Source organism: Oreochromis niloticus, linkage group LG3, assembly GCF_001858045.2.
Source record: "Oreochromis niloticus isolate F11D_XX linkage group LG3, O_niloticus_UMD_NMBU, whole genome shotgun sequence".
Taxonomy (NCBI): Eukaryota; Metazoa; Chordata; class Actinopteri; order Cichliformes; family Cichlidae; genus Oreochromis; species Oreochromis niloticus.
In genome coordinates, this window is record NC_031967.2 from 52,214,316 (window position 1) to 52,233,233 (window position 18,918).

An 18,918-nucleotide genomic window follows, 5' to 3' on the forward strand; every position below is an offset into this window, starting at 1 on the left:
ACAATCACCAGAGAGCATCCTGAGCAGCAGCCTCCACCCTCCTCATCTTCCATCAGAGCTGCAGAAGGTAAGACGAGCTGCACGAGTAGAACAGTAAAGAGTCACTGACGAGCAGCTCTGTGGCTTTAACGGGATAAATAACAGACGAACGAAGGAGTGGGGAAAAACTCACACACTGACTTTTAGAACTTTTAAATTCCAAATCCTCCTTTTAAAGGATAAATTCAGTGTTTTTTGTTTTTTGCTCATGGTTCTCATGGTACTCAGTTTTTTATTCATATTTTTATGTTTCTCTTCTTTGAAGTTTGGTGTTTAATGAGAAAATAAACTTAAATTTGGAGAGGAAATGTGCCGAAAATTGATGCAAGGAGACAAACTTTACTGACAGTTGAAGGAGCACGGAGATGTTTACATCGCACTGTCATGATTGCTCTGTTAGTCTGTTTGTGTGACGTCCTCAGAGTCACAATTTCAAACATCCTGACTGCTGGGATTTTCCTAACTTTACAGATGATGTACAGTAATCACCCCAAGTGTTACCATTTGATGTTTGTGCTACTTTCTGTCCAATCACAGATGTCCAACTGTGTTTTTTTCTTTCAGGTCTTTGTCAGGCGATTGGTTCCCTCCAACATGCTCTGCCCACTGCTCTTCCTGTCTGCCTTCATCTTACTGGCAGGTAAGCATGCACCACAGCTACTTTAAAAGTATCCTTACTGGACTTGAGTATTTGGTGATTAGTATTGAGGAACTGATAATCAGAGACTGAGGAACAAAGACCAAATGACCTGAAGTGAGGAGGGACAGTGAAGGACATTTGAAGTGCTGATAATCTGACAAACATGGACAGATTTTCCTGGGATCTTTGCTTTCTTATCTTTATTTTAGAATAAACAATCATACAAACAAACATAAGCAGTTTTAAAAGAGTTCATGGGATGTAGATCTCTGTCATCCACCCATCCATCAATCTGATGGTTCATTAATTACATTCAACACGACTCCCTGAACTCTTTCAAACGCCCTGTCTTGTCTTTAAGTTTCTATGTTTTTCTTGTGGAAGTCCTTGTCATGTATTTCATACACTTTGTTTTAGCCTCACTGGCACTCTGAATGTTATCAACCCATCATATTCACACCAAAACAGCTTTGATTCTCTTTTCCAAACTCTGCATAACTGAGCTATACAATGCTGGATCTGAAGTTACAACATAGTAACATTTCTGTACTTCAGTGTTTAGGCCTGTCGTGAGAGCACATGTTAATGTACTACTGTAACACGGATAAGACTTCATAAGTCTCCATATATCCAATCAACCCTATTTCTTTAGCAAAATAATTTGAATAGTTGTTTTACACCAGCTATGAGACTGATCATGACCTATCCGGCTGTCCATCGCTGCATCCAGTATGCAGCTATTGTGCTCTGCTATTACAAATGAGAGTATAGAGTGAGTAAGTAATAAAAAGGTTAAGTCTACTATACCCGTCCATATAAGTTCCCCAAGTTTAACTTGTAATCTACCCTCCTTTTCCAAGATTTTGGCAACTTGTACGAATACTTTGTTTCTACAAACTGCTAAATGATGATGTCATAGTCATAGCACATTTTTTTCCCTTCGTAAAGTCAACGCGTGAACGTGAAGCTTCCTTTGTTTGTTCTAAAAGCTAACGGGCTGCAGCTCACACCTCTCACGTGTCTCTGTGTCTTCAGGTGCTCAGAAACAGACAATTACTAAGTCTTCAGTGTTGAACATCAGCTCATGTCCCATCACGTATTATGGACAGAAGTACGAGCAGCTCTATGTGAGTAGGATGAAGCCTGATGTTTTAGGAGATCTTTATGTGTTGTTGCTGTTTAATCTCCACCTGTGGCAGAGATGATGTTTGCAGACTGAGTGAAGAGTTCAGAGCTCAGTGTCTCATTAATGTCCTCTGCAGTGATGCTGAGTATGTGAACATCACCTGATGCAGCTTCCTGAAGCAGAGCGAGAGCTCTGACTAAAAACGGAGCACCAACAGTTCAGCTGTACATGACAGAAAAACCCACAAAATATTTTGCTATTTGATTTGTTGTGTCTCTGATTTTCCACAGGTGAACTTCACGAGACAAAAGATTGTGTTCTGTTTTGACCACTTTTACAACCCTGAGAATAAAGGCGACTGCATCGTGGGGAGCTCACCTAACACAATGACAGCAGATTTTGATATAATTCAAGCAGATTCTTTTCTTGATCAATGGATTAGAAAAAAAATACAAACGATTCAGAACAGTTTGAGATGCAGTGTGCAAATAACCACGCAGGTCAGAAAGTCAATGGTGAGTCCTGCTCTGTTTGTACAAGGTTTGTACAGAATTTGAAATAATCAAAGGAAGTTATTATACCAAAAGTTGGATGCATACATTCATGCCAACAATTCCGGAAAGACGTGTGGGTTTTTTTATTCTTATTTTTTTAAAGGGACATTGTAGACTAATTAACATGAGTATGTCAGATGCAGCCATACAGGCTAGTTTTCACCTGAAGGGTGAAGGAAAACCAAAGATGCAAAGGCACCTAAGCATAGACAGGAGACAGGACCAACGCATGTGAATGATAAAAGTAATGCATAATCATTACCAAACAAATTAAACATCAAAAGCAACTATAAAATATCGAAAACAAAAGCACGTTAAGACAATACAGGCCATGAAAAAAGAGACTTGCATGGATACCACTTCAGAACATGACAACATGTCGGATTATCGAGTAGCCACCGTTTTACTGATTTGGAGAAAGAGATGCTGTGTTCTTTCGTTCTGTGGGTTTAATATTCCAAGTGTGTTATCACAGGCATGACCAGCCATCGTGACAACTGTAGACATGATTATTAACTATTATTATTATGATAAGATGTGGTTTTCTGTCTGTAAGATGTCTTTTTGCATGAGGTAAAAGTTTTAATTTAAACAACCTCATGGTAAATTGTGCAAAAAGCTTTCTATAAATCAAGACTGACTTCCTCGGACATGACTTCCTAACGTTTTCTAAAATATAATAACAGTTTCTGTAGAATGATTTTTTGAAACCCAAATTGCATAGGATGCAATGAGAAGGAAGTCATTGGTAACAGATTGGTTTTTGTACTCTACCTGAGGACTCAAAGCAATGTCACATTCACAGCCACTGCTGTCTATCCAACATTCAGACACTAATAGATGCATCTGAGAGCAACTCGGATTTAATATCTAGACTGGAGCCGGGATCGACCTCCTGAGCTATAGCCACCCTATGATCGCGTCTGTTTAAAAATCAGTTTTTCTGCTATTTTTGATACTAGCAGAAGGATTGGCCTGATGATTGGTTATATAAATCACCTGGTTACTGCAGTTTTTATAGCATATGGAAACACTCCATTATGAAATTCAAAATGTTTTTAGCAATGCAGCTCAACAGGCCCAATGTTAATGCTAATATTGTGAACCTGAGCTTTTCTAAACACTTTCAGATGAAACTTCTTCACAGTATCTGAATCTTTCCTGTTAACCTGTTTACAGATTACCTTAGCCCTATTCAACTTTGGGACAGAAGCAGCTCTGAGTTTGGAAGCATACACCATTGGTCCAGTGGTGAGTCTGTGTGTGTATAAACAATTACATTTTGATGTAATATGTTAAATACTTTGTATCTAATGGAAACATTTGTGTCTGTTTCCAGCTTGATGTCAGTTGTCTCTGCTATGTGATTATAACATTACCTGTGTTTGTTTCTGTTTAGATCTATACTGGTCAGGTCAGTAAGGTTGTAATCGACAAAGTAGAGGTTAATAACATTCTAGAGAGCTATCAAACTGATGATATCTTAGATATCAGTGGATGCAGACACTCAGGTTAGTGAATCTTAAACTCCTACCGTGACTTTGGGATTATGTAAATCTGAAAGATTTGATTGTTACTGTTTTGTTTTCACTTGCAGTTGGAAAACTATTGAACTAAAGTGAAGCCTCTGTCTCTTCCCAGGTACTGTGTATAAACCTGGTACTGTGGTCAACTCCAACCCACAAATCTGCTCCAGTGTCACCTGTTCTGAGACTGCAACCCTCCAGACCTCTGGTTGTGGTCCATTGGAGCATTGTCAAGGCAACGACATGTAAATATTTCCTCTTCATATTTTGTTACTAAAAGGTTTTAAATAGCTTAAGAAATAGAGGGTCCCATGGGGTAACCTTCTTTGGCAGCAACTCATGGTGATGTTTGTGGTTGGCTGCCTTCATCAGCTGCATGTTGGACACCACCTGCACTGTGACCGGCCCCATCATCGACGTGCACGGCCAGATTAACTCCATCCAGGATCGCTGTGCGTACTCTCTGTTCTCGACTCCGTCACTCCCAGACTTCCAGGTTCAGGGGAACTTTGATGACCGGCGTCGTAAAGATGTGAGCTTTTTGGACAGTGTGACGCTGCGTGTGGACGGGCATGACATTCACCTGGAACAAGGTGGGAGAGTTCAGGTAAGCGACCTACAGCCACAGTTCATGTGTCAGAGTGGAGTCTGATCCAAAGTCCTCCCTCATCCTCTGCTGTGTCTCCTCTCATCTTTCTTCTCAGGGCTGTTAGAAGCAGTTCTTTCAGAGCTGCTGAACTCAGTGGTTGTTGCTGTGAAATCAGCCTGTTTGTGTGTTTGGCATGTTTCACTCAGTGTTTCCTCCACTTTGTCTCTGCTGCGATGCAGCTGAACGACTCCACGCTGACCCTCAACAGCTCATCTCAGCTGGTTCATGGTGTGCAGCTCTCTAAGGACCAAACTGGAGTCACTGCCAAGCTGTCGCTCTCCAACCTCACCATCTCTGTCTTCTTTGACGGCGACACCGCACAGATCCGCTTAGAAGGTACAGAAGATAAAGTTCAATTCATGTAATGTAAACTGTGCTGTTATTTTTTGACCTGCTGTTATTTATTGGCTGTTTGAATATTGATGCTGATCTGACTCATTCTGTCCTGATCCTGTGCAGGACCTGCTGGTTCATCTGTGGAGGGTCTGTGTGGAAACTCCAGCAGGTCTCTGAGAGACCTGAGACTCTCTGAGTACAGCTCCACCAGGTAAGACCTCATCACAAGAGTCCCTCTGACTGCTGCTGCTGATGTTGCAGATATTCTGTGTTTGTATGAATGAGGCTGAACTTTGTTTGTCGCCCCCTAGCTGTGAGATGCAGTACAGTGAGACTGCTGACAGCACGATCAACTGCACCAGTGTGACTGAACGGTGAGCAGACTGATCCTCTGTTTTGTAGCTTCATTTTTATGGTGAATTACATGGTACATCACATGCGACTGCAGTATAGATGGAAGATAAACACAGCTGATTACAGATTATTATTTTATTGTCTTCAATTTTGTTTTTCTATCTGTGTTACAGCTGTAATCTCCTGAAGGAGGCGCCCTTCTCCTCCTGTAACAGTGACATTGACCCAGAGCCCTACATAACCGCCTGCACCGACACTTTGTGTAAATATCCTGCAGTGGACGGACTCAACTGTCAGTTCCTGAAGGCCTACGCCAGAGCCTGCAGTCTACACGACCACACTCTGGATGGCTGGACATCAAAGACCGGCTGTTGTAAGACCTTAATAAGACCTTAATAAGCTCTCCTTTGTTAAAAAAAATTGAACTGTGGATTTTTAGAGCTCACATGTTTTCAGGATAATACATCAGTGTGTTCCTCTGTAGCCTCTGAGGCCTTCTGTCAGGACAGGACCTGCAGCGATCACGAGTTCTGTGGTGAGAAGACGGTCGGTGGTGACACTCGTTGCTTCTGTCGGGCCATTTTTGCCTCCAAGTACCAAGCAAACAACTCTTTGGGTACGACAGCTGTGACATCATCATGACAACAGGACTGAATAATGGAGGAAAAGTTCTAACAGTGATTTTTCTGACTGATATTGTGACGTTCAGGTGATCCAACGGTCTGCAAGCAGAACTCTGCTTCACTCACCCTGGTCGGTTGTCTCCTGGAGGACAAAGGCATCGACTACTCTACCTTACACCTCAAGGACCCGACCTGCAGGGGTCAGGTGGACGAGCTCACCCACATGGTGACCTTCAGCTTCAACAGCAGCAACAGCTGTGGGACGGAGGTCACGGTGGGTTTTATCTCCTGCTGTTTAAGCTTTGACCTCTGTGAATTCTAAAATTGTTGGTCATCTGAAGTTTATTCCAGGCAGTCAATCTCTTAAAAAGTATCAGATGTTAAAGATGAAACAATGAAGAACTTGCTTAGTATCTGATTGTTTGAACCTGCAGGCCAACAACAGCTACATCATCTATCAGAACACCATCAGGAGCCAGAATTACTCTTCCGATGTCATCACTCGCAATGACCAAGTCCAGATCAACTTCTCCTGTGTCCACAGTCAGCCAAACATCAATACTGCAACCTTCAGAATCAGAGACTGGTTTGTAGTGGCTGCTAGCTATTGTCTAAATTATTTTAAGATGTGGGGGTTGATGTTAACAACAGCGTAAATGTGTGCATTCTGCAGGTCTGTTGCACAGCACATTACATCTGGAGCTTGGAATTACACTCTAACTATCAAGGCCTACACCGACGCCAGGCGCACACAACTTGTGAAGTGGAACACTGAATTGCAGTTGAACCAGAAAATCTGGATGGAGTTGAAAACTGATGGCCTGGACGGAAACATGGTTGCTCTGGTGAGCAAATCCTGCTGGGCAACCAACAAGGCATCACCCACCAGCACTCCAAGACACGACCTAATATTAAATGGGTGAGAGAGACTCAGAGGTGGTGGCGGCTTGCTGCTGCTCAGAGATTAATTCATAAAAGTCCTTATGATTGTTTCTATGGACTCCTGAACAAAGTTTATTTTCCTGCTTATGAACAGCTGTGCAAACCGTGCTGACCGAACGGTGCAGGTGCAGGAAAACGGACTGGGAACCTCCACTTACTTCTCCTTCAACATGTTCCGGTTCACTGTGGGCTCTGCTGACATCTTCCTTCACTGCCAACTCCACCTGTGTCCCAAACAGGGGAACAACTGCATCCCGGTACACATCACTGCCAAATGTTCATAGAAAAATTTACCTAATCTGGCCACCTTTTTTGATTTCATTAGACATTTCTCTGCACATAGGGCTTTCTCTTCAGTGTGCCAATGTGCAAGCATTGAAGCGAATTATTTACTGTTCCTCATCCATAGTGTCTTTTGCTATTGATGTCCAAATAGTTTCTAGCCATACACAGAGAACTGGCTTGGATAAAACTTCAATTCTGTTGAGCAGATTTAATATTTAATAGATTCAAAGACAGCTCGCACTGAAGTCTGAACTTTTGCTTGGCCAGTTCATCAGGTCCAGTACTTGACATTCTTTTTTGTTGGTCAAATAGTGTCTGCACAGAACTTGACTTATGATTGGGGTCATTGTCTTGTTGGTATATGTACCCACAACCATTCAGCTTCAGTCCAGAAGAGACTCCATGATGCACTAAGATATTGTGGTAGACTTTCTTGTCAATGACACAATAGATTTTTTTCCTTATTTGCCCAAGCTGTTAGTTTATGGGTGCAGTGCATCTAGCATTATAAAGTTCTTCAGCTTTTCAGCAGACATTAACATGATGATGCTGTTCATTATTCATCAACAGAGTTCATTATTTTTAAAAGATGAATTGACCCAGATGCTGATCAAATACTATCATCAGATTCAATAAAAATTGTATAATTAGAAGGTTTTGACACAAAAGGTCATATGTTTTCTGCCAGTGGCTTCAGTTCTGAATAAATGGCTCACTGTTGGTGTTGTAAAGTCTGGACTTCATTTTCCTTTGTCTTTAACTTCCAGACGTGTAGCAAAGCTGCTCGCAGATACAGATCTGCCAGTTTCACATATGAACCTGAAGCTCCAGCCTTCATCAGCGTGTCCTGGACTTATTAGGTAAGCTACAACCTGCTGTTGTGGTTTACCATCATTATATATAATGCGGTTATTGCTGAAGAGAACATTGAAGTTTAAGTAAGAAATTCAGAAAGAGGAAACATGCGTGATTTGTTTGGAAATTTTTAGTGGGGTTAAGTTTACTGCCTATGAACTGAATGTCCTAGTTTATATTGTGGTGTGAAAAGGTGTCCCCCCTGACCCCTCCTGATTTCCTATTTTCTTTTCAGGTTTGTCACACTTAAATGTTTCAGATCATCAAAAGAATTTAAATGTTAGACAAAGATAAGACAAGTAAATACACAATGCAATTTCTAAATGAAGGTGTTTATTTTTAAGAGGAAAAAAAATCTAATCTAAAAATCATCTAAATGTCCCATTGTGGAAAAAAGTGATCGCTCCCTTAAACCTAATAACTGGTTGGGCCAAACTTAGCAACAACAACTGCAGCCACGTGTTTGCCATAAATGGCAAATGCCTTTTACAGCGCTGTGAATGAATTTTGGCCCACTTATCTTTCCAGTAGCCACATTGGAGGGTTTTCAAACATAAACCACATTTTTGAGGTCATGCTACAGCATCTCAATCGGATTCAGTTCAGGGCTTGGCTTTGGCCACTCCAAAGTCTTCGTTTTGTTTTTCTTAAGCCATTCAGAGGTGGACGTGCTGATGTGCTTTGGACGATTGTCCTCCTGCAGAACCCAAGTGAAAATGTCAGGCCATTTGTTCATGACCTCAGCTTGAGGTCAAGAATCATTCTTTTGTGACCTCCTGCATGAGTTCCTGATGCGCTCTTGCAGTAATTTTGGTAGGCTGGCCAATCCTGGGAAAGTTCATCACTGTTCCAGGTTTTGTCCATGTGTGGATAATGGCTCTCACCTTTCTAACCCTTTCCAGACTGAAAGATGTCACCTACTTTGTTTCTCAGCTGTTTCTTTGGATCGTGGTGTGTTGTATTGCTTTTGAGATCTCTTAGCTTGCTTCAGTTTGTTAGACAATTTCTGTTTAATCACAAACACTTTTTCATACAGGGCCATGTTATCTTGTCTAATATTTAAATTTGTTTGATGACCTGAAACACTTAAGTGTGAGAAATACACAAAAAATAGGAAATTAGGAAGGGGGCAAACACTTTTTCACACCACTGTATGTAGTGTGACAGTCCAGCGTCAGGGCAGAGGGCATCCTCAAACACAGACGATTCCAACAGAAGAAGTGGGAGATGATTGGCTGAAAAGAAGCCAAGGGCTGTAACAGAAAGAACAGTAGTCACAGTTTGCTCTGATTGTCTTCTCAGGTGGTTTCCATGGTGACTTGGATGGACTGACTGACCAACCGAGTGCTGACTAAATGTGACAGTGTTCAGCAGAGACAAGAGACATGCTGCTTTTATCTATCTCCTTTATACTTGTACTATTCCTGCTAAACAATGGAAAAATAAAGTGTGTGGTAACCAACCAGAGTCTGTCTTTTTACAGAATTTCATTACTTCTATTTTTTTTTTTTTTTTGCTCTGAAACCGTTCAGCTTGAACACCAGTAATTTCAGCTTTAATGAATATTTCCTGCAATACATTACACATTCAGAGGCTTTAAAAAGCTGACAGGAACAATGAAAAATGAAAAGTTGTTCACTAATATTAGTGTTACAGATACCACCCATTCATTCCACATTTAAACATACAGTTGTGGTCAGAGGTTTATATACACTCATTATGAATGTCATGGTAATTTGTTTTTTTAAAAATAATTTATTGAAACTGACCTTTTTCAATAGTGGAATGATGGTATAGCATACATCTTTAATTACTTAAAAAAACAAGAACTGGGTGCTTAAGTTTGAATTTATTTGGAATTTTCTCTAATTCACACAGGGTCAAAAACTATGCATATAGACTCAAATATATACTTACACCTCACTAGTATTTGGTTAAATGTCTCAGAAAGTTTGACCTCAACCAGACACTTTTGGTATCCATCAACAAGCTTTTGGCATTATTCAGGCTGGATATTTGACCAGTCATTATGGCAGAATTGGTAGAGTTTATTTAAATTGGTTAGTTTCCTAGCAAAGACCTGGCTTAGCTACTGTTATCTTGCTTTGTTTTGGTTTGTGTTTGGGATCATTGTCAAGTTGAAACATTTGAAGATAGTCCTTCATTATTGCATCCACTTTGCGTAACCACTAGCACTAGTATAAAAACTGCCCCAGAGCAAGGTTAACGGCCGCTGCAGTCCTACTCCTCCAAACACACCTCTTGTCATTGTGGCCAAATAGTTCAACGTTTGTCTAGTCTAATCACAAAGATTTTCTCCAGAAGGCATTTGGCTTGTCTATATGGGCAGCTACAAATTTCAGTCGAGCTTGAAGGTGTCATTTTTCGAGCAGTGGTTTGTTTCTTGGTCATCACCCTCTCATTCCATGGCGATTTAAAACCGACTTCTCTGTGGATGTTGATGCTGGTGTTCCAGAAGTTTCTTGTTCATGGCAGGCTTGAGCCTGGCTGATCCCTGAACATCCTGACCAATTTCCTCTCATCTGAGGGTGACAGTTTGGATCTTGTTTCAGACCTTAGCAATGAGACATCCAAATAACTTGTACTTAGATGAAACTGCTTGAACTGATGATCTTGGAATTTGCAGTTGTTTAGAAATGGCTCCAAGAGACCTTCCCAACTCACGTTAATCTACAGTTCTCCTCCTTATATCTTCACTTAGGCTTTCCCATTACAAGCATTTGTCAATTCAATCCAATGAGTTTTTATTTTCAGGTGCTTACTTTACCATGTTAGCACCTTGAGGTGACTGTTGCTGTGATTTAGCACTACAAAAATAAAACTGAAGTGAATTAGTTCATCCTGATCACTAACAAGAACAATATACCTTGGCAAAGTTCAGATATTTTAGAACCTTCAGCATCAAGATGTGTGAATAGATATTATATAGAACACACAAAGAGTGCACAGTAGTTTTAACACTGATGCCCCTCTTCTAGCCAACATGCAGGACAGTTGATATGGCTAAAATATCCCAAATCAAATTTGGTGCTCTTGCTAATCTCTGACCTGGATGTGAGCCTAAAGTAGCCCGTGTGGTGTATAGTGATATATAACAAGTACAACAAAGCAAATGTGGGCTACATTTGGCATAAGAAAGTCAGAAGAGACTGAATTAAATTAGAGACAGAAAAAAAAGCTTTTTGTAGCAGGCTGTAAATATCTTTATTTCTATTGTGAAGTTTGACATTTTGCATCTGTGGGAACCAACTCACTTTTGGAACTAGTCTAAAGTGTATATTAGAGAAACTGCAGTGTTCAGTGCTTTACCATTAGCTTATTTTTTTAGCCCCAGAGGTTGATTTTGCATAATGCAGCTTGGCATGCTGCAATATTAACTTCATTACATACACCAGGTTACTGACAAACCATCTAGGCTTAAGGTCCAGCCCTTTTTACAGAATATTTCTTTTTCGAGCTACCAAATGGAAAAATGGGAAAGCCAAAATGGATAAGACTACATCTAAAACACAACATCTTCTTTAGCATGAGACAAAACAAAACTCAACTCTGATCCTGCCCCTTGGTCTCAATAGGTTGGCCAATTATCCAGAACATAAATCTATTGGAATTTTAAGATCAGAAGCTTACCACCAGAAAACAAACATCTACCTAAACTGACATATGAATAGTATAAAACATGCATGTCTACAACAGTCTGATTCTAAACTACCTGAATCTGATGTAAACCCGTTCCTATTGATAGAAAATCTCTTAAAACATTTACTGTAGGAGGTCCCAAAGAAATCCAAGATGAAAATAATCATTCACAGAATTCTACAAAATAAGATAAAAAACTATTTCCATATAAAAATATAAAAATAAAGATAAGAAAAGTCAACATAAACTTAAATTATTAACTTCTTAATATCCTGTTTACATTACATAACTGACAATTTACAAACCGCTAACTTCAAAAAATAAAAATTAAATTTACTAAAACTTTACTACGATGATTAAATCAGTCCCAAAGAATCCTGGGAATTATTGTAGTTCATTGCTCTGATTGGTGACTATGAAAAGTAATCAGCATCAGCTAATGAGTCACCAATCAGAGCTGAGGATGAGTGAATGCCCCACCGTTTTAGTGCTGCTGTTCAGACGAGCCATCGTGGGCTTTATGTTCCTACTGAGGTTCAGACAAACTGTTTGGGTTTCGGGTTGGGGGTGGGCGTGGCTTGTTGTGGGAGGGGCTTCTGCTTCTCCGATGACTCTCCCTGGTCACTAGCTGTGGATAAATAAAAGTAGAAAATGAGGAACTGTCACATTGATTTGGGCCCTGAAGTGAAAAATAAACTGAATATGAGCGTAATGAAGCTGAAAATAAGTATAAGGTTGAAAACGAAAAGAAAATGCACACTTCTCAGACCCGGAGTGTACCGCCGTCTTTTATATACGATCTAAGGTTTCAGTACTAATGACCGGAAATCAGGCTGATCTAAACTACATCTACATAAAAAAGTCAAAAGATAAGACTCATATGACATTTGCTATTCATATTTTTTTAAATAAAAAAAAATTGTGAATCCTGTGACCAAATCTAAAAATCGCTGAAAAATTTGACACCAATCTAAGGCAGCACCAAAGGTGTGCAATACAGTAACAAAATTTAATGAAATGCTATAAAAGTTTAGTTAGACAAAGATGATCAGAGAAAATAAAAACCATAGTTATTAAATGATGATTTCCCTTATAAAGGGAGAAAAACAGCAGTTTTGTAATAGTAAATGGCTAATATTTGTTTTCTTGGTTTTAAGTGGGTTTCTTTTTCCACTTTCAGGACTTTTGTACAAAAACAAAGAACTCCAATGGTATCTAAGCTTAGGTTTTGGTGAAGCCCTCAGAGGTGTAATACAAATGTGTGTGTGCATGTCTTTGTGACTTACTCTGTAGCTTGGAGAGAGAGTATTCCAGCCCTCTCATGGCTTTAGCTTGGTTACTTTTAAACCTGGCAAGACCGAATTCCTGGCGCAGAAAGACAAAGAATTACTCAAAGATAAACACCCGCACTACACGTTAGCTGTATATAGATACTGACAAAGTGTCACATGGTTGGTTTTGGTATCCTGACTTGGCTTGAGAGCCAAGTCAGCATCTTCCATGCAAACTATGGGCGACAGTGGACAATCTGATAGAGACCAAACCAATCGCAGATAGGATTTTGGTGCAGCACCCTCTTTGCAACGAATTTCCCCAGTGACAACTCGCTAACTAGTCAGGGTTTTTCTAAATGACCTGTGGTTGCCAAGGAATAACCAAGATCCCAGCTAATCCAACATGAAGGTATGTAAAGCATAACATAAGCAACCCAACTGCAAAAATAATGGAATAAAATGATAATCGAGAACATGCAGACCGTTAAGGAGAACTAAGCAGCCTTTATCAAGTTAGTGGTGACCACACCTCCAGCCATTACTGGGGATCTTTTATTAGAAATACACTAAAAGAAACTGGTGTGTTCTTTATATTTTAAGTGATAGTAGGTTGAGTGTGGCCAATTCTCCAAATGACTGAAACATTTGTATGTTTGTGTATACCTGTATGGGCCGACCCAGTCCATATACAGCTGAGGAGATCCAGGCCTCCCTCCTCAGTTTGGTCCAAGATGGCCGACCATGGTCCTCTTCAAACAGACACCGCTCCACAACAGTCTGAGAGGCAGAGTACAAAGAATGTACAAAGAAGTCATTTTTTTCTCCAAACACAAAGTTCTATTCAACTCCAGTTAAATACTGAAGACGTCAAAACCAACCAGACTATAAGAGGCCTTATGTCTGTGAAGGTTCTCAGTCATCCAGGTCATCGTAGTCAAAGGAGTTTGCAAAGAAAAGCGTCTGGACTTCTTTGAGTTGATATGAACCGTTCATCGATATGAACGGTTAATTAACCACAGTGATCTAATCAGAGCGCATCTCACCATCAGCGTGTTGTGGTTCAGGTTCCAGGTCTTGGTGATAAGCGTGTGGGCCTGTGGGTCCACGATAGAGTCTTCCAGGACGTAGACCGCCCGAGCCATGTGCATGGGGAAGACCCGCTCTGCCCAGCCTGGCAGGCGGTTGGTCTTCGTCAGCAGTCGCCTGGACAGCAGGTGGTTGCTGGAGGTGACCTCGCGGTACAGGACATCTTCCGTGAGTACATGGGTGCTGGTACACCAAAACAGATTTATATTTTTGAGGACACACTTTTTTTTTTAAATGTCTTTTATTGTTTAAAAAACTGAAGCTCTCCAAACAACACCCAGGATCGATGCAGTCAAGATAAAATACACTAAGATTTAGTCCACTTGTCCACAGAAAATGGACTGTGTTTTTTCTTTTATTGTACTAGATAATAAGGTGACATTTTTCACTGTTTTATAAGGAAAAAATATCGGATTCATTGATGAGAAATGACTTTGCATATTCGCTATTAATGAAACAATCATTAATTACCTGTATGGGTTTGGGTAGCGCTGCCAGAAGGCAGCCAGCACCTGATGCCACGGGCTCTTAATGTCCACCTCGCTGTAGAAATACCTCCCCATGTCGGTATGTACTAACAGAGCTCATTCAGCAGCTGCAGGAACAACACAAGAGACAAGTTATATATTTTTTTAATATATTTTGTATTAGTATTTTGTATTAGGGGCGATCGTGGCTCAAGAGTTGGGAGTTCGCCTTGTAATCGGAAGGTTGCCGGTTCGAGCCCCCGGCTTGGACAGTCTCGGTCGTTGTGTCCTTGGGCAAGACACTTCACCCGTTGCCTACTGGTGGTGGTCAGAGGGCCCGGTGGCGGCAGTGTTCGGCAGCCTCGCCTCTGTCAGTGCGCCCCAGGGTGGCTGTGGCTACAATGTAGCTTGCCATCACCAGTGTGTGTGTGTGAATGGGTGGATGTCTGGATATGTAAAGCGCTTTGGGGTCCTTAGGGACTAGTAAAGCGCTATATAAATACAGGCCATTTACCATTTAGTGTCATGAGTTCCTCTTCATGTTTAAGTTTTTAGAATAAGATTTCTGTTCCCGTTGCTATGAGCACTCACTGAAGATGATCACGGCAAGCAGGAGAGGATAGGACAGTCATGCCAAAGTCCCCATTAATAGGACATAGACAGCTGATTGTGCCTGCGTTAGTGGCTGAAAATCTGGGAAGCTTCAAAATCTAACAGCGTGTTTAACTGACTTTAATTTTCATACCACAAAAAGCTTTTACCCAAAATAAAGTTTCAGACACTAGTTTTTTCAGACACCAAATGAAAACCATGGGGGTGCGCACGTTTTTAAATATTTTAAATATGCAATTGTTAACAGTAGAATCTAAAGTTGACACATAAATGAAAAATAACTTTGCGTTGGCCGGGAATCGAACCCGGGTCAACTGCTTGGAAGGCAGCTATGCTAACCACTATACCACCAACGCTCACATCACTAACGGGGAAAGTACACTCACTTATCCTGACATTAACACAACACCAACATTTCTATGCATTGTTTTTCATCATAGCATTTGTTTACTGTTAAAGCTGTAAGCTGCGACCGTTGTTAGGTTTGCTGCTACAGCTCGAGGCCAGCATTGCCAATCCTTTTGTTTTATAACCGCACTTCACCAGCAGGCTCAAGCTACTTAGTTAGCTATTTAACGCGGATATAAGGTCGCTGCTTCGTCATCGGCTTTTTTTAAAATCTGGATGCTGAAGTCAGCGTCCGCGGCTGCAAGCACAAACACCGTCTAACGTTAACGTCGCAGGCTGTTGTAGCTGCTGAGGAAGCTAACAGCTGCGGCTAGCCAAGTAACGGACGTACCTAAAGAGCGTGTTTCTCAAAGCCCGGCGGACTGTGAGGGAGGCCGGCATGGATAAAACACTGCAGCGGGGTAGTTCAGGGGTTTCTTTGTAGCAGCTGCTTATTTGAGACAGAAACAAAGAAGAAAAAAAGTGGAGCCAGGCGGTCATACCTGCACCTACCGCCCTTTTCCACCAGATGGCAGACTAGACAAGCAGAAATCAGGTCGCGCTGCTTGGTAAACGGTTCACGGCTAAATCCACATAAACTGCAGACCGCATGAAGTTTGGAGGTCTGTGGCGACTGCAAAAATTTGGTGCCCTCTGTGCACTCACTCTGTCAATTTACATGACCTACCACTTCGTGGCTGAGTTGCTATCATTACTAATCTCTTCCACTTTGTTATAATACCACTAACAGCTGACTGGAATATTTAGTAGTGAGGAAATTTCATGAATGGACTTGTTGCACAGGTGGCATCTTATCACAGCACAACGCTGGAATTCACGGAGCTCCTGAGAGTGACACATTCTTTCACACGTTTGTAGAATCAGTCTGCATGCCTCAGTGCTTGATTTTATATGAAGTGATAGGAACACTTAAGTTCAATTGTTTGGAAGGGCGAGTAATTACGTGTGGCAAAACAATGCATCATACAGGAATCTTTGCATACATGAACACAAAGTGGTTTTAGATAGAGAGCATCACAATACAGAACAACCATCTTTGAACAGAGGTGGTGGCTTACGACACCAACTGTCTGCTATATATACTCCAGTTTTGAGATCCCTTCCCAGACACCTTAACACCCACTCACATCCTGCGCCTTCTAGCCTCAGGAAATCACATGATAGGGTGGGGCTAGGGTTCCTTGGCTGATTGGGACCTACACTTGTTTTCACATCTTGGCTTGTGTGATTAGGTAGAGGATCATTAAGCGGTCCATAGGGCTTAAATCTGGGACTCTCCAACATTTGACCTTAGAACTGAAGAAGCTTCTCGGATGAGAGGTGAAACGTCTTCAAGCAACTTAACCTCCTAAGACCCGAACTCTTTCATGGCATGCATTTTAAATTTCTCTTTGCTATTTGGGTTGATTGGGACCTGATGAATGTAAAAATACAGAAATACCAGATATCTTTTTTTTTTTACCTGATTTTTGTTTCTGAGAAAAAGTAGATCCACACATGAGGACATTCACTTTAAATTTCGATAGAACACTTGCAGTATAATGTCCTTGTAAATGGATATCAGGCCCTTGTAGAGCAAAATTTATTATTTTAGTCTAGACAACCCAAAAGCTGTGATTGATCCCCTGTACTTGCTTGATACCCTGCACTTACCAGGGAATTCCTATCACATAAGCTGGCCCTGAATACCTACACTTCATCTTGTTGATTAAAAATACAAGAAGAGTTTAAGAAATTCTAAGAAAGAATTTTTTTCTTTCACAACCACTGTTCAAACATAACTTCCAAAAGAGCTGCACAGGAAAGGAGTGTCTCCTGTCTGGTAAAATACCTTCAATTCAGTCCAGGTTAAATGACTCAATAATATGGGCTGCGCCCCATAAAGTGAAGCAAACTTTTCTTGTAAAATTACGGTGACCATATTTTGATTTCCAAAAAGAGGACACTTGGCTCAGTCATTAAACTTTAATAATATTGTTTGCTTAAAGAAAACGTTGACATATTTAAACGATAGGCTTTTACAAGTCAACAAGTGCAAAAAAGAGGACTGTTGTTCACCCTAGTAAAATGGTGAAATATTATCCATTCATCCATTCCCTTCTGCTTATCCAATGGGGAAATATCGTTTTTCTGAAAAATTCTCAATAAATTATGCAGTACAGTGGTCCCTTGTTTATCGCGGTAGTTACGTTCTAAAAATAACCTGCAATAGGTGAAATCTGTGAAGTAGCCAACTTTATTTTTTCCAATTATTATAGATGTTTGAAGGCTGTAAAACCCCTCACTACACACTTTATACGCTTTTCTCAGACAGGCATGAACATTTTCACACTTCTCTCTCTTTTTTAAAGACTCTCAAAGTTCAAACCTTCATAGTAAAATAAGTCCAGTATTATAGAATGAAACCAAAGGCACCCGCAGGTGTCTTTGATGGTGCAAAACGTTTCATAGACATTGTTGTTTGTTGGGCCGAAAACTTACAAACATGACAATGGTCTACAGCCAATCAGGACGCAGAACACAATGCGCTGGAAAAAAAAAAAAAAAAAAAAACACAAAAAAGGAAAAACTACAGAGCCCGGCAAGGGACATGGGAGGGAAAAAAATGAAGATGAACTTTACAAAAGTAACTCGGGATCTTGCAAAACGTTTGCGAGATCTCGCAAAATAGGCCGCATCCTTCAGAGGCTGCCAGCTTGAAGCTGACGATCCAGGCAACGAAGGCTGGCCCAATTCGAAGGCTGCTCCAAATGCGTCCTTCGTGGCCCAACCCTATCCCAGAATTCATAGCATGGCCCAGCCAATTCCAGTTTCTAACAATGGCGGCAGCTAATTAGTTTTAATATTACTCTTTCTGGGTCACAAAATAAACTTATAAGATATTTTCAGGCGAGAATGTAGCTATGTAAACCTCAAATATCTGCTCGGTTTATCAAGACATCACATATTTGCAAAAGTGCTCCAACGTTTTTGGAGATGTCTGTTACCCACCAGTTCGAAGTTTTGCGAGATCTCGCAAACAACATAACATAACATAACATAACATAACATAACATAACATATGTTATCTCGCAAACATAACATAACAACTGAACATGTTGGCATTTTACAATTATCCCCTCTTTCTGTCAGCATTATAGATTCAGCTGTGTTGTAAAGTTAATAGGGTAATTAGGATAAGTGATGGGTCCTAAAGTATCCTTTAGATCAATGACTAGATGCTGAAAAAAAACACGGTGAAGAGCCCACCTCTTGGGTTGCAGTTGCCTTTGTCTTCATCCACACGTACACGGTTAATTATGACCCCCCATTTAAATCAAATACCCCCATCCACATAAAACTACAAAAAAAACCCATCTCAAGCATTGTCAAGACCCAAACAAACATATAACCCTAATCTGACTTTAAAAAAGTAGATAAAGGCGAAAACATCGCAAGACAACATCTCTGTTTTCCTTTTTCATGTGTAAATGTAAAAAACG

The 18,918-nt window shown here is 40.7% G+C and overlaps 3 protein-coding genes and 1 non-coding gene across 8 annotated transcripts in view; 2 read left to right on the plus strand and 2 right to left on the minus strand.

Moving 5' to 3' along the window:
• Window positions 1-9,391, plus strand: spp120 (seminal plasma glycoprotein 120). The gene is given in 19 exon segments (NM_001279646.1): window positions 1-67; window positions 604-679; window positions 1,715-1,806; window positions 2,096-2,320; window positions 3,539-3,610; window positions 3,759-3,870; window positions 4,001-4,130; window positions 4,258-4,492; window positions 4,714-4,870; window positions 4,994-5,081; window positions 5,182-5,244; window positions 5,398-5,597; window positions 5,709-5,840; window positions 5,934-6,121; window positions 6,282-6,433; window positions 6,521-6,766; window positions 6,884-7,046; window positions 7,842-7,934; window positions 9,232-9,391. Coding segments are annotated over 17 exon segments (2,394 nt in total). The 5' UTR covers window positions 1-67; window positions 604-633; the 3' UTR covers window positions 9,232-9,391.
• Window positions 9,231-16,018, minus strand: prelid1b (PRELI domain containing 1b). 5 transcript variants are annotated; one of them, XM_005459115.4, is made up of 6 exons: window positions 15,919-16,018; window positions 14,421-14,544; window positions 13,907-14,132; window positions 13,527-13,640; window positions 12,876-12,954; window positions 9,231-12,217 (listed from the first exon to the last, which is right to left on the minus strand). In XM_005459115.4, the coding sequence occupies exons 2-6, from the start codon at window positions 14,510-14,512 to the stop codon at window positions 12,126-12,128; spliced, it is 603 nt and encodes a 200-aa protein (XP_005459172.1). In that variant the 5' UTR covers window positions 14,513-14,544; window positions 15,919-16,018; the 3' UTR covers window positions 9,231-12,125. The 5 variants fall into 5 exon arrangements, with proteins under 5 accessions (XP_005459172.1, XP_005459171.1, XP_005459173.1 ...); XM_005459114.4 differs by lacking the exon at window positions 15,919-16,018 and adding an exon at window positions 15,768-15,903; XM_005459116.4 differs by lacking the exon at window positions 15,919-16,018 and adding an exon at window positions 15,480-15,741.
• trnag-ucc (transfer RNA glycine (anticodon UCC)) lies at window positions 15,313-15,384 on the minus strand. The gene has a single exon. It is a non-coding gene; the product is annotated as a tRNA-Gly (tRNA).
• The window catches only part of LOC102077956 (CXXC-type zinc finger protein 5), an 18,144-nt gene continuing 15,148 nt past the window's right edge, over window positions 15,923-18,918 (plus strand). The window contains exon 1 of the mRNA XM_025905934.1: window positions 15,923-16,038. The gene's annotated coding sequence lies outside the window, so the exon portion shown is untranslated. The remainder of the gene's footprint in view (window positions 16,039-18,918) is intronic.

What these genes read in the sequence shown, in the direction of transcription:
- prelid1b (XM_005459115.4), bottom strand. Translation starts at nt 14,512, where the DNA reads ATGGGGAGGTATTTCTACAGCGAGGTGGACATTAAGAGCCCGTGGCAT. An exon ending in CGCTACCCAAACCCATACAG is followed by an intron (nt 14,133 to 14,420) that starts GTAATTAATGAT and finishes TTGGTGTACCAG; the next exon opens with CACCCATGTACTCACGGAAG. An exon ending in CTCTCTCTCCAAGCTACAGA is followed by an intron (nt 12,218 to 12,875) that starts GTAAGTCACAAA and finishes ATTTATCCACAG; the next exon opens with CTAGTGACCAGGGAGAGTCA.